Here is a 16,019-nt window from a genome sequence, read left to right on the forward strand (position 1 = left end):
TATAATGGATATTTTATTGGATACCTATAGAATAAAAACAACTCGCTTTTTTTTGGTAAATTTTTCATTCAATTTTATTTTATTTTTTTGTCGTTTTTCTTTTGTCATATTTTTATTTTATTTTGTATACCATTGCTTGCCGGCTTTTTGTTTTTTGGTTTTAGTTTTTGTAATCGAGTTTCGTTTGGATTTCGTTTTTGTTTTTTTTTTTTGTTTATGAAAGAGCAAAAGAGCGTAGAACAAAACTAATTCATACAATAAAATACAAATATAATAATAATTTACATACATTCATATAATTTATATGTACGAGTATAGTAAAATTTACGTTTTCATCTTATCGCTTTTGTTTTCCAATATAAGTTATATAATAATATGCATCTAAAGTTGTGTCACCTCGGTATCATTTCCTTTACTGTGTGAGTGGGTGTAAGTGTGATCTGTTTGTGTCTGTGTTAAGTTAGCTATATTTATGGTAAATACATACAAATATGCGCCTATCCATTTAGATTTATTTGAGACCCAGGAATCGAAAGAGCTTTGAATCAGAATTTGAAATTAGAAGAAATATTTTGATTTTTGTGATTGTTTAGTTATCCACATAATAAGAAATCTTTTTCGAGAACAAATTGTTCTGGATCCTAAGAATTCGCGCTCTTTCTCGAACCCGCGAAATTCAAAAGTTAGAAGGTTTTGTGAGTACTTAGCTCTGATCGAAACCTCTTTAGATTCATGCTGGCCTCTAATATATATTACTTATTAAGTTAGAGCATTGTTTAGCTGCTGGTTGGTGTTTGGGTTGTGGATCGTGTGACTTGGAGGGTGTACAAAAAAATGTAAATAGTTCTACTCAGGGGCTACGAATACAATATCGAAATGTGAGTAAGTAAGCATACATATATAAAGTAAGGTAAGTACATGGGTATGCGGTATATGGTTAACTAATTGGATAAGTACGATCGCAGGGTAATGCATAATTAGGTGCTGCCCTTGGATTTGCACGAAAAGTATATAAATATTTGTACGATACGCTATAGACAATAATAATTAGCATACACAATCAAATGGATAATAATTAATTAAGTTTGAAGTTGAGTTCTGATTTTTTTTTTTGTTTTGATTCATGGATCTTTGTTCTTGCGCACACACATATATATAAAGTTGGCTTACATATATATGTATGTATATATATGCATAACGGTTATCGATTTTCTTATGCAAAAAATTGATTTAAATATTCTTGCGATTTTTTGTTTTACTTTTATTTTTGTTTACTTAGTTAATTAGTTTGGTTTGGGCGCGTTCCGTCTGACAAAGCGGCTACGTATATTTTTTTTGTCTTGTCCTTATTGTTTTTATTACTTTTTTAAACTAATTTCTTGAATTTTGCAAATAATTCAACATTTTTTTTTCTGTTTAAATCTAAAGCAATTTCCGTTGTGCCAACTGCTTGTAAAAAGTCCCTCGACTGCTTGCACTGCTTACCGTGTCATTGCCTCAGGCGACCATAATATTTTTTGTATTTCTGGTTTCTTAACGCTTTTTGGCTTGTTTTTCGCTTATTTCTGTATTTTTGCATAATCTGTCGCTTGTTTTCTCGATGCTTACACACTAGATTGAAGTTTCATATTCGCTAATATGCATGCAATCGTCGTCTTAGCTTAGGTTTTTGGTATCGATGAAATCGTCTTACGTGTCTAGATTTTAGTGTATATCAATAAAAATGTTGGAAGTTGATTTTCGGGTGTAGCTTCGGGAGGCGTTGCTAAAACGCTTCACTTTCGTTTTCGGGTCTTTTACGAGATTTCTATCTTCAAATTCTTCGTTTTGGTGTTGCTCTGTTACGGTTTTCGATTCTGTTAACGGGGCTATAATTCCATATTTTCGCTATCCTGGCCATATAAATAGACATGTACATCTATATATATATATAAATATGTATTTGTTGTATTTAATTTTTAAATGCATTTCATGCTTAGTTGATGATTTTCATTGTTGGGTTCAGTTTTAGTTTTGCATTCTGCTGTTTATTTTTGTTTTGTTTTGTTTTTGTATTTTGACTAAAATTAATATCGAAGAACTTTTGTCAACTGATCGGTGTGTGGTTTGCATGTATCTGCGTGTGTTTTTCGGTTCTTATTTAGCTGACTTTAAACTAATATGCTTCGGTTAATATGGATCTTTTTTTTTTATTTGGGTAAATTGTAAGTGGCGGCGTAAGTGCCATGAATAAATGTGACCGAGTCGCTGAGTTGCGATTTGTACAACTGCGTTCCGTTCGCCTCCCTCCATCCAATATATATATATAAATATATATAGTATAGTAAGTCAGCATGGGCCAAAACAGCCAACTCGAGCCACATCTCCATATTGCTTTTGTGAATGACACACGCGCCTGCGCAGCTGCGTTGCGGCGGTTATTTTGCGGATATTACTTGATTACTTGATTATTCCATATGCCATATTGAGTATTGAGTAGGTTAACTAGTCGCCGGGAAGTGGAAAACGAATCAGCATTCGTTTGAAGATCGTTTTTCTTTGTCGTTTTGAGTCCCAACTGTGAACTGCTTATGTCAACAAGCAGTGTACTGCTTGCGTGCAGTTCTCTTTCGAGGACTTCCGGTCTTCTGCTGATCTCTCGTTTCTAGGTAATTTTAGGTATTTTTTTAATGTATTTCACATTTTACTTTGCTCATATTCCTTTGAATTTCGTGATACCGTAGTGGTTTCTCGTGATTCTCTTATCCATGTGTATTTTGTATATATCGTTATACATACTTAATACAAATATATATATGTATATATATATTTAATAAATTTTACTATAAATCTTTGTTTAAAAAATTTTACATCATTTATATTATATATTTAAAAATTTGGTGTTTTCAATTTGCGTTCGCAACTTCCACTTAACTTCAGTTGCTTGCTTTTGTTTGGTTTTCCTTGGTTTTTCCTAGTTTAAAGTTAGTTTTATTTTTTTTTTCTTGTATTTATTATTTTGTAGTGTTTTATCGCCTCATGGCCGATTGCCATGTAGATGTGGCCTGACCCTTAAGCCCTAAATACACAAAAAAAAGTTTTGCTTGCTAAAAAATGTTCATATCTCCACTTGGTTTTCTTGCCATCAGTTAAACTACAGACACACACATTGATTGTTAGTGGACTCTACTAAATAATCTCGGATTTGAAAACTAGAATATCGGATTGAAAAATCGAATTTATATAGATGCGCGTACATATAGTTCGTGTTCGGTTAGATATATATTTATATAGGCGTAAAACTTAGTTAAAACTTAGTTATACCTTAGAGAGCGTGGAAACATAGTTTGTATTTTAAAGATCTTTGTATAAATGCGAGTGCTGTTGTTGTGTGTTCGGTGTGATATGGGTGTGGAGCGATTTGCACGGCTGAAGTTCCGATTTTTGCTGGCCATAATTCGATATACCTTTGATCCGATCCAATTATTCAATGATCACTTCAACTGTGAAAGCGTTTTGCCTGCAATATTGCCAATTTTCAGGTGGGTAGAGATTAAAGCTGGCAAAGCATCGATAGTAAATAGATGGTGTTATCGAAAACATCGAGAATATCGAACTGATTATCGAATATTCAAAAGATTCGAATTCTAGCTCTAAGAATTTGTCAACAATATCATATAATCGATTATGACAGAAAACCTCGAGGGTTGTCTATAAAAACCACAATCGATGCTACCAATAGAACAATCGATATCTTGCCAGCTCTATTTTAGGTGTGTGTGTGTGGATATTTGAGGAAAAAAAGAAAACAATTTTTTGTGTTTTAGTTTTTTGTGTTTTTTTCTTTTTTTTTGCATAGTTTTTGGAATAAGTCACACATTTATTTAATAATAAATATATATTTTTAGTTGTAGTAATGTTTTTTTTGTTTGGTTTTGTTTGGTTTCGCTTGGTTGCATTCAATAAGTTATAATAATTATAAAAATGGAATAATAAGTAGGCGTAATAATATATAATGTAATATAATATAATAAGTTTTCTTGGTTTCATTTACTTTGGTTTGCACTTGACGAATACGAATACGAATCTTAGACGACGAAAAAAAGGTAATTAAATCTGGTTACATATATATAATAATGGTTACGTGTGAGTGGGTATGGGTGCTGGGGTTTTTTCTTGTTACGTTTGGAGAATATATCGCGGCTTTATCTTCGATTTTCGTTTCGTCTTCGAGTGTAAATCATGGCGAATCGAATTAAATATAAGAGCTGAATAGCACTAGAATTAATGTAATGTAATGTAATGTAAGGTAAGGTTGCGAAACGAACACAAAATACAATACAATACAATACAATATATTTATGCATATCCATTATAATAAGTACTTAGGTAAGCTGAGAGAGTTATGTTGGTAAATCTTAAATCAATAGACATTAAATCATTTGGTTAGCTTGTTTAAATACTTTGTTTAATTGAATATAATCGAATTGAATTACATATACATAAGTTTAAAAAAAAAATAGTTACTATATATTGCGACTTAGATCATTTTCATTCATATTTTTGCGGTTTTTTATTTTTCGTTTTTTGTTTTGTTTTTCCTTTGACCCTATTACCTTCTTATAATTCTCATTTGTCAATTTATAGACAGTTGTCTTGCTCATCTTTTTTCTAAAGTTTGCCTTAGTTTCTGTGTTGTGTTTTTTGGTTGCCTCATTCAAGCTTTGTTTTTTTTTTGTTTGTTTTGTTTTTTTTTTGGTTTCTTGGTTTAGTTAATAAAATTAAATTATACAGATGGAAATAAATCAATTTTCACTAAGATTTCGTTAGAATTACAATCATAATAATTTCGTTTAGCGTACAAATCAAATGATAGACATATCATAACTCGCGCTAATTTTCGCAATTTCGACTACACTGTCATTGTCCCATATCATATTAGATCATATCATATCAGATCAGCACGATCTATAGCCTAGGTGTTGTCAAATCAAACAGATCATGGAGTATTGGAAAGGTCTAGTCCAGAGTGGCGGGTTCGCCTAAGTGGTTTTGGTCTTGTTAGTCTTAAAGCTGACCTGCAGCACCCGATTGCCCAGGGTATATCCGTTCAGCGACTGGATGGCCACCACGGCCTCATCGTAATTGGTCATGGTCACGAATCCGAATCCCTTGCACTTGCTGGTCTGCAGATCCCGGATCACCTTCACCGACTGAACGGCCCCAAAGGGACCAAACAGCTGCCACAGCACATTCTCCTCTGTCTCCGGGGCCAGGTTATAGACGAATATACACCATCCCGATCCAGTCATTGCGTTTCCCGGCAAGATTGAGTTGGCCAATAGGTCCCCAGCCAGCGGTGAGTACCTAAAGTGCAGTTGCGATTCAAGCCGGTGGTGAGATAAACAAATTAAATTAGTTGAGTGCATTAGGTGCATTGCTTTACATCAATAGGTATGTTAGGTACTCTCCTAAGCCCTCCTATACACTTAACTTTAGGTTGTCTTTCGATTTTAGGTTTTCTTATAAGGCACATGCTGAGTTACATAGAAAAAACTACAATACCTATCCATTTTAATATTTTCCTTAAATAAAAACAAAGTTAAGATTGTATTCGTTTAAGTACCTAAGGTACTAATTTTAGTATTTTTCCTACACCTACACCTTAAACTTTGAAAAAACACTTTAATTGTTTAGTCCTAGAGCTCTCTATATGAACGATGAAAAACAATCAATATATAAATTTTCTACACCCCTTAACCAAAACTCTAGATTTTTAAGGTACATGCACACACGAAATTATTTTGGTATTTTAGCATTTGGTATTTTTTAAAACAAACGTTGGTGTCCTTTTCATATAACTAACAGATAAAAACTAAAGCCATTTTTTTTATCCCTCCTTTTAAAATTGAATTAAATATAAAGTTTTGTGCCTTCGACATCTTTAATGTTATGAAACATGCTAAAATTAAACTAATAATTATAAAGTTGATTTTAATACAATTAAAATAACATATAAATATGAAGTTTTGATAATAATTTATAATACTGAGAAATCCTAAAATCAGGATAAGAAACATTGTTTAAGAATCAAAGGTAACTCTCACATGCAAACGAAACAATTAAGAAGCCAAATCTGTGTACGAAAATGAATGAAAATTATAAGTGTAAATATATACAAACGTTGTATATATGTATCAACAATATTGCTAGACATTTATATATATTTTTGAATATATTTCTATGTTTTCAGCCAAATTAATAGATTAACAAAATAGCAACTCGCACAGATAAAATGAACAAGATTAAATAATTCACCTTCGCAGACCCCTGTTAATCGCTAACATGGGACTCTTTCCAATGCTAAAAATGATGATAATAGACAAAGAAAGAAAAAAGAAGTAACAAAATGGTTTGGATAATAAGATCAAATTAATTAGTCAACGAAATGGCAAAATATACGTACGCACCAACAGAAATTAAGAACTTATTTTACGTTAACTTAGGAGTTTTTATTTTAAGTGTATGAATATAATTGTGAAACTAATATTCCATCAAGCTTAGTTTTTTAATGTTCTTAAGCATATTGTATATCTCTATGGTACATAAAGAACTCAGTATTTATGCTCACAAAAATTTTGGGCCAATGTTACATTTATAAGATTCTATTTTTCTTTAATATACCTTAAAATATCGTTAGAACATTCTTTATAAAGATGATATAAATTAACCACTCCTCAATAAATACGATATGATGAATTTTGTTGCTCAAAAAGTATATTTAAGCATTTTTGATATAATTTTTGTTAGCATTTATCCTGAGTCCTACGATCCAATTTTTCCCTATATGGTATCATTGAGTTTCTCCTTGTCTGGGGTTATAATACGAACCTTATGCGACCGGCGGAGGGTAGAGCTCCGGCCAAACGTCGGGTGGCCGCTGCCGCCTGGGGAGTCAAGTAGGCGGTGAGGGGCGGGGCGATCTGGGCCTTGGCGCTATTGCTCGGATTATTGGCGAACTTAACGGTTATCGGTTCGGCGTAGCCCTTCGGGGTCTTGCCATTCAGCTCCTGGATGGCCCGCTCGGCTTCGTTGCGCTGATCGAAACGGATAAAACCGACGCCCTTCGATAGACCTAAGAAATAAATACAATTATTATAATGAAACTAATTCCATATAAAAATATTTGAAAGATCTATGATTTATTATTATCATAATATGATATATTTGTAATATTATTATCAAAATATATCATCAAAATACCATTATTTATTTATATCTTAAAGGTCTATGATTTATTTTGATCATAATATTATAATAATACGTTGATATGTTTAAAATAATAATATATTTTTTAATCTATGATATGATATCATATCAATCATTATTTTTACTCTCTCTCACTCTCTTTTATATGAAGACCAAAACTCACCAGAAATATTATCACAGAGTATACGAGATGTAATTATTTTGCCGAACGAAGCAAACATCCCCTCCAAGTCTGGTTGTGATAGATTTTTCGGAAGACCCGATACATATAAATTAGCACCCTTAATGGATTCTGAGCTTGGACGGGCGTATGATACTTTAATAACCTTATTCTGCAAACGCAGACCGTTCAGGGTGTTCACAGCCTTCTCAGCATCCTCGGCCCGTACGTAATTAACAAAGCCATATCCCAGACTCTGACCTAAATCGAAACGAAGATAAATGTTAGGCACATGATAATGCAAATATTTTGGGGGATTATTTCGTGAGTACATACCTTGCTGCAGTGCCGGGTTGAGAGCGGTCAACGATGCTGGCAAGACTGAAAGTGGGTGTACAAAAATATTAGTTTTGAAAATTCATACAATCAGTGATAGAACAAAACATGCATGGTGGTATTATAACATCATTAGTCAAAGATTTGGCGGATATATACCATATAAACAGAAAAACTTAGGGGTAACTGATGCACTAATTGTCAATGGGTGGTTGTTCAAGTTTTTGAAATTAAAATATATTACAATATTTAGACACTGGTGTAGCTAAGTCCGTTTTTTAAAAATATTGTAAGATCTATTTTAGTCATCAAAACCTCTAAATAGGCCTTACAATGGTAGTTCAAAGTGTATAACTTGTATATAACATCTAAAATAGTCCTTAGAAACACACCCTAAAAAGGTGAAAGTAGATAAAGCATCAGCAGCCTTGCAATAGGTCAAAAAATTAAATCAATTTTGAAAAATGGTATCCGTTTTGTAGATTCTAAATGAACTAAACACTAAAATCATTTAGATATTTGCTTTTTAGAGGTGGCAAAACGTAGATACTTTTGCAAAATTCTGCACATGCTGATGCACCGTTTACAGGCAGCCAAAGGGGCCGAAAAATATTTAAACACTGGTGTAGGTGCATCATTTTTTAAAAAATATTGTAAGGTTTATTTAAGACGTCAAAACATTTAAATATTCCTTAAAGTGGTAGTTCAAAGTGTATAATTTGTATTAACATCTAAAATAGTCTTTAAAAACACAACCTATAAAGGTGGAAGTAGATCAGGCATCAGCAGCCTTGCAATGTGTAAAAAAATAAAATCAATTTCGGAAAATGGTATCAGTTTTGTAGACTCTTAATGAATTAAAAACCAAAATCATTTAGATACCTTTTTTTGGTTTTTTGAGATGGCAAAGCTGAGATACTTTTACAAAAAATCTGCACATGCTGATGCACCGTTTACAGCCAGCCAAAGGGGCCGAAAAATAGGAAAGTACTTGTAGAATCATTGGTCAATATTTACCCAAATTACCTGAGACTTTATCACGCACCAGTTTGCAACTCTCGAGCTCACCGATGCTGGAGAAGAGCGATCGCATCTCCTCCTGCGTCATGGTTTGCGGCAGATAGTTGACGATCAAATTGGTGCGCGACTCATCATTGCTGCCGTCCACGGAGCCATTGGCACTGCCGTTCTTCACTATGTCCATGGCGTTGGTCATCCTGATCCTGTCCTGATTTAGTCCTCTTGGTTAGTAGCTAATCTCACTGCTTGGTTGCTTTTCGCTTAAAAGTTATGGGGCTGCTTGTCGGGGTATCTTTTGAGTTTTTATTTTTTTTTTTTTGCTACTGCGCTTTGCACAACTGCTTTTTCCCGCCGATCTTACTTGGTTTATTTAATTTTTTTTGGGGGGTTTTTAGATCAACTACGATCGCGAAAAAAATGTATTTGCTTTTTTAAGTTAAGTTTAGAGCGTTCTCTGTCTAAAACGTTTAAAATTTTATTTATGCTTGAATTAGGTTTTACTTTGATTTGTGTTTTTTGTTTGGTTTTCGTTTAGATAAAAGAGTAAATTTTGCTAAATGTGTTTACTTTTCCTTTTTTTTGCTTCTCCGAATGTTAAAGTTTATTATGACCTTTAGTTGTAGTTTTTTGTTTTTTGTATTCTTTTTCGTTTTCTTTGTTATTTTTTATAAAATTGCAAAAATGCAAAAAGATAGCAATAATTTGGTTTTTCCTTTTATTATACTTTTACTAAATTTGCGCTGGTTTTTGGTTTTTTTTCTTTGACTGGAACTTAGCTTTGGTTTTCAAATATACATTCATATATCGTATATATATAGTTAGTTGTGTTATCCGTTATCCTCTTGTATATAAGTATATATACCGCTTGAATATGATTATTCGTTTATGTTTGCTTTAAATTTATAGTAGTTGGTTTTATTTGGTGGTGTTTGGTTTTTGTTTACTTCCCGTCCTATTTCTTTTTGCCTCGTCTGTTTGCTTTTTCCTCTTCAGTTAAAAAATCTGCCTTTTTTGCTGGTGATCCGTGTCCTTTCCTTGATAAATGATGGCTGTTCGATTGCTCGCTCGTTTTCACTCAATCTGCAAGAAAGAATGGGAAAATTTTAAATTTGGTAAAAGTGTGATTCATAAATTTTACTTATTACCTTAAAAAAAAAAAATTATTTCTTAAGGAAGCTGTTGTATTATACCATTTTTAATTAGTTTTAAGTTGGAAGATATTTACAGATTCACAGAGAGAACTATCACGTTCTCATCTAAGTTAAAAATGTTCTTCAAATTAGAACGATATTGAAATTGGAATTAGAATCAAGTTAAATATTTCAACAGCTAAACAGTAGTCCAGTCAAAAATGTGTTATTATCGAAAAGTTAGATAGTCTCAATTTAATTTTCTTATTTTCACCATTTTGTTTTAATATTGAGAACATTGATAGCAAAAGTTACTTTCCCGGTTTTTAAGAACGAATGATCTCAATTCAAGAACAATTTACTTGAATATTTATCTCTGTGTAGCTAATATTATATATTTGTTTTATAAAAGTTTCTCTTAATATAAAAACGAAATGGTTTTAACCGTTCTTCCCATTGGGCTAAAAAAAAGGAAAAAAGTAAAAGGCTTATATGTTTAATTTCACAAAATAGCTGTTGTACTCTACCATTTTAAATTTTTTTTCTAACTGAAAAATACAATACCTACAGATAGCTGATGTTATATATTTGTTTTATAAAAGTTTCCCTAAATATAAAAAAATTAATTTAAGAGTTCTTCTTATTTGGTTATGGGCTAGCCATATCTTTTTAGTAGACAATATGCCCTGAATTGATTTCGCTCGACTTCACACACAAAATGTGGTAATTCAATAGCTAACTTTTGTAATCTTTTTCGAGGGTAATAACACTAGCACTTTAGCACTTTTTAGCTGGAAAACCTTTTCAAATGCCATCTCATTTTCGCGGACCCTGCAATTTGGCAATATGGTTGCCATCCCGATGAAAAGTGCCCGATAAGCGCGTTTCACACACGACTTGGCAAGGACATCGAGTGACTACTGTCACCATAATCACCACCTTTACCACTACAGTGAGCACCCTCGGTGAGCACCACCACCCCCTCCCCCACTGGAAATCCCACAGACAAGGGTAAGTCAGCGCCGAAATCTGTTTATCAAACAACAAAGCGACTCAACTCGATTTTTTCTCCCACTTTTTTGTCAGCACAAAGTATTCGCCTAATGGCTTGGAATTTAATTAAATCGCTGTATGTAAATGCCATGTGGAATCCCATGTGTAATGTTCTGATATATGATATGAATCGAAAGATGCTAGCCCTGCACATTTGGCGATCCCTTCAAAGGCTGGGAACAATGGCAAATGGCAAATGGCAACCGAATCGCATTAAAAAAATACGTGTCAAATGGTAAATTGTGTTTATTACAAAACGGAGGAAATACCTTACACGTGCATATTTCATTCAACTTTGCGGAAATTACATTTGTATTGAAGATTAAAGCTTGAATTGTGCAAGATTCAAGCGAAATGTGACACAGGAAACCTAAACTGTTCAATTTATTTACGCAAATATTTTTTACATTGCTGTGTATTTTTTAGGAATTTAAAAAATATGTATGTAATGTTTTTCAAATATATAATTTAGCTTGCAACAAATTTTAATTGACCAATGCATTTTTAGAAAATCTGAATTGAGTTTAATTTAAAAAAATATATAAATTTTAATTCTTTCAATATTTTTTTTGATGTCTGAACTTTTTTTAGAAATTAAAAAAGATGTATTGTTCAATTAGTCTAAATATTGTATATATTAAAAAGCCAAAGCCTTTTTAGAAAATCTGAATTGGGTTTACATTTAAGAAATATATAAATTTTAATTCTTTTAAAAATATATTCTTAGTATAATTATTTGCCCAACATTAAATTTGCTCCATTTTTTTAAAACTAAAAAAAGTAAATTAAATTAAATTAAGTTCATATTAGAATAGTGGAATATTCTTCCGATTTGTATACTTTTGTTTCCAATTGGAATTGCGTTAGGGGTTGAAAGAGCAAAAAAAGGACTTCCTAGATCCTGGCCTCCGGCATCTGTGTATGTGTGTGTGCGTAAAAGGACTGCTTTGAAAATAGGGTAAAAACCTGACGCGAAAAACAAACAAACGGGCCGCATGTCCTGCTATAATGTCCTGTCCTCTCCGGGTTCATTGAACCCCCGTATGCCCGTGCCTGTGTTTTGGGCTTAGGCCTGGATTTCCCAGTTTTCCGCCCGTGTCTTTTCCACATTTCCCGCGCCCATTCGGTTGCCTTTTTCGCTCTGTGCAAGGATCGTGGCACGTCAAATGAGGTTTGGCTCCCAACAGCTGTTTCCGCGTTCGTTGAACCCGATAAAAGGTGCGATACTGGGTTAAAAGCCAAGGACACTGAGCGAAAAAGTGTTGGATATGGGCTAAATACCATAGGAATATTGATATTAAAAAGAAGTCAAAGTTGCAGATACACGAATAAAAAAGTTTTACTTAAATAATATAATTTTCATCCAATTATTTATTTATTGTTATACTACTATAGATTATGGTAACCAGATCGGTTAGAATTTTTACCCAGATAAAAAAATACCAAGAATAAAATTTTTCAAATTTCTTTGAAACTAGAAAATCAAACCGATTGTTCCTATCGTTGGATATTTATATATATCTTGTATTGAAAACAGGAGTATCGTATAGCAAGATAATAATATTAATGAATAATAATTTTATTATTCTTATTGAAAAGTGTTTTTCAATTATTTATTTGCCAGTTAAAAAGTATTTCCACATAAATATAAAAATGAAAGGATTTTTTCATTTATATAATTAATTTAATATATATAAATATATTACTTTATAATTATATGGAAATAGAGACATTTTAATAAATGTTTTTTTATAAAAGTGTTTTAAGGATGGTATAAATATTCCTACATCATTTTTTTTAAGCTCCTGATTAATGGCAATAAAATGATTAATTTTGGTGAAGTTTTTTTAATTTTTTTGATTTTTCTCTTAGTGTACTGAAGATGAGGACCGAGATGAAAAGAAAATTGCACAAAAGGCAGTGCGAACAAAAGGAAGTGCAGTAGCGGTGCAGGAGGGCGGCACCTCGCCCACAAGGATGCAGGATTCAAGCCGGGGACATCCTTTAATTTCACAGCATGGCGTGACACTGGATAATGCTAAAGGCCCCCTTAAACCCCACCTACCCCACCTGGTTAACCCCCCTGAGAAGAAAACGACGAAGGAGAAGCAAAAAATGTGTAATTGACACTTTTGCGCCGATATCTGTGACCTCATTTGCGAATGTGTGTCGGTTGGCATTTGTCGAGGGCCTTGAGGAGGGTCAGGATACACATATGACTCCTCGAGTCCCTGCGATACCATGGGGGAGTCCTGAAGAGAATGAAATTCTAGAATTTTAAAACCCATTTTCGGTTATATGAAAATAACTAACTATTGTTAAGATACTTGTAATATCTTTTATGACTTAATATTATATCTTTGTTTTTAATTTTAGTTATATAATATTGTTTATAGTATTATAATATATTGATATAAAATGAAAATAACAAACTATTGTTAAAATACTTTTTATATCTTTAATGAATTACTATCATATCTTTGTTATTAATTTTTATTTTAGTTATATAATATTTTATTTAGTATTATAATTAATTGTTATAATATATTATATACTATTAATGTTTAGAGGCCCATGACGTATGTTTCATAAGTCATTATCATAATGTTCTAAAATCTTTCCAATTTGAAATACAATTGTGTTTTTAATAAAATAATGCTCATACTTTAGGTATTTTCTGAAAAAAGAAATTCTAAACATTTCCCATAAATCTTTCGAACCACCCAAAGAGTATCTTAATGCCATTTTTCGCAGCGCAACGAGAACGAAAGAAAAACAAATAAAAGATGTCATGGAAATTTTCAATGGCGCCCCCTTATCGATTTATTTTGCCTAAGAATAAATATAGACGGCTTGATAAACTTGATTAGATCATGGCATTTACCACTTACGTGCTTTGTCGGCGAGGCGGAATCGAGAAATTCGGTGAGCGAGGTGCGGTTGAGAAGTAGCACTGTCATACAGTGAGTTTTAGGGGGGGACTGACTATATAATAGATGTATATTGATTGCACAAAAAAACTTTCATTCGCGTCGACTCGCTCACTCGCTTTCTCTCTCTCTCTATCTCTGCACGCTCCTTTGTCCAACGATTTCCTGGCTATATAGTATATATATATATATATATATAACTTATATGGCCGATAGGGGGGATCTGAATCTCGCGTAGTTTTATGGTCAGACACTCGAGGCACACACTCGAAAAAAATGCGAAAGAAATTGGGATTTGACTAGGGTCTGTGAGTGACTTGCCCAAGTGTTCTATAATATATTGCACGATTATCGAAGTCGAGTCCCGGGAATTGCACGGTTTTATTGCTTTGTTTAGTTTTTTTTTAGTTTTTAGTTTTTAGCATATAGTTTTTAGTTTTAGGTAAAAAACCGAGAACACAACAAATTCGTAACTGAACATACATATATAGAAGTATATATACAACACAAAAACCGGTGCAGAGGAGTAAAAAATTATAAATGAATGTTCTCGAACGAGAAACACAACCGAATGGAATCAAAACCGAACGAAAGCAACGAACGAACACGTACGACTGAATCGAATGGAGGAATACGGCGTCAGGACCTGGGCCTTCAGCCCGATATCTGCACATATATAGGGGATATACATGTATCCCAGCCAGCCGTATCCTTGTAACCTTGCATCCTTGTCGCCGGCCCCCAAAAGCGGCCATGGGTGCAACAGAGACGGAGCGATCCGGCGGAACGAAAGAGAGCGCACGGCACTACCACCACCGAATATCCTTGCACCAAGGTCTGCCTCTCTCTCTATCGCTATCCCTGTCCCTCTCTGAAGTCCTGCCGGTACACACCCTTTTTGGGAGAGCGCAGCGCGCACACACACAGACAGCGAAGAGAGAGCGGAAAATGGATGGGGTGGTGAATAGGCGAGGTGGGGCAAAAAGAGTCCTTGCACCATAACAAAAAATTTCTAACGCTGGCAAAAATATTTTAATATATTTATATTTATATTAATATTTATTAATTAGTTTTTTGTTTTGCCTTGAGATTTTAAAAAGCCATTCCAATGTTTTAAAAAAGTATCTACGTTTATTTTTACTAGATATAGATATAGATTTATTAAGGATGGTAAACATAATTTAATAAAGGTATCCCCTTTTAAGTCCGTCCAAATCTTTTAGAATATATTATTAGAAATAATATTATAAATTAAAATAAATTACCTTTAAATCTCGAAAATCTTATATTCTTATAATATTCCTTCACATAAGATTGTCATTAAAAATACTGGCAAATATAATTCAATACATTTCATTAGTTTTTTGTTTTGTCTTGAGATTTAAAAAAGCCGTTCCAAGGTCTTAAGAAAAGTTCCTAAATTTGCTTTAAAATATAAATAGATCCCAAAAATTACTAGGAATGATAAACAGAATATCATAAAGGTATCCCCTTTTAGATCCATCCAAAAGCTTATGGAATATATTATAAGAAATAATGATATACCTTAAAATGACTTAAAATAAAACCCTATATATCTGATTTTATTAATATTTTCTCATATGATAATATAATATAATATGATTTCCAGAAAAAATACTTGGAGTGTACTTTTAGCCGTTGGTATGAGCAGGGGTTCGGAAACTTGACTCGATGTGAATGATGCAAATTATATCAGGCTGAGATAATGGGACAGGACTCTCACCCTACGAAAAAGTCTGAGCTTCAAGGAAAACATGAAAAAGTGTGGGATTTTAATGGTCATATATATCTGGGCTTTGAAATATTTTAAGGATTAGCTTAAAATAAATGGACGAAAATTCGCACTCCCAATAAACTAGGCTGGAATATATAAAATATTTCCGTATAATTAAAGCTTAGTTTTGGTTTTTTAAATATAAAGATAGAAGTACTTTCTCCACGTAATCAAATCGTAAAGATTATTTTTATAATAATATAAAATATTTAATAATATGTTCCAAACAAAGCTTGGTAACATATATATTATAAATATATTCATAATAATTCCATAATTGTTAAAAGTATCTAAGGGATTTCGAACTATGTCCGTTATTTTGCAACATATTTGCTGATAGGATCTAT

The 16,019-nt window shown here is 32.7% G+C and overlaps 1 protein-coding gene across 6 annotated transcripts in view; it reads right to left on the reverse strand.

Moving 5' to 3' along the window:
- Positions 1-72: 72 nt before the first annotated feature.
- Positions 73-16,019, reverse strand: part of fne (found in neurons) — a 32,599-nt gene continuing 16,652 nt past the window's right edge. For 2 of the 6 annotated variants that reach the window (XM_070997811.1, XM_070997813.1), the window contains 5 exons: positions 8,762-9,844; positions 7,745-7,789; positions 7,412-7,669; positions 6,871-7,114; positions 73-5,346 (listed from right to left, as the gene is read on the reverse strand). In XM_070997811.1, the coding sequence (XP_070853912.1) occupies positions 5,022-5,346; positions 6,871-7,114; positions 7,412-7,669; positions 7,745-7,789; positions 8,762-8,960 (1,071 nt within the window). In that variant the 5' untranslated portion in view covers positions 8,961-9,844 and the 3' untranslated portion in view covers positions 73-5,021. Of the gene's footprint in view, positions 5,347-6,278; positions 6,343-6,870; positions 7,115-7,411; positions 7,670-7,744; positions 7,790-8,761; positions 9,845-13,831; positions 14,488-16,019 lie in introns of those variants that run through there. The other 4 variants (XM_017068766.4, XM_070997812.1, XM_017068767.4 and 1 more) reach the window with 4 other exon arrangements.

Source organism: Drosophila suzukii, chromosome X (genome assembly GCF_043229965.1).
Source record: "Drosophila suzukii chromosome X, CBGP_Dsuzu_IsoJpt1.0, whole genome shotgun sequence".
Taxonomy (NCBI): domain Eukaryota; kingdom Metazoa; phylum Arthropoda; class Insecta; order Diptera; family Drosophilidae; genus Drosophila; species Drosophila suzukii.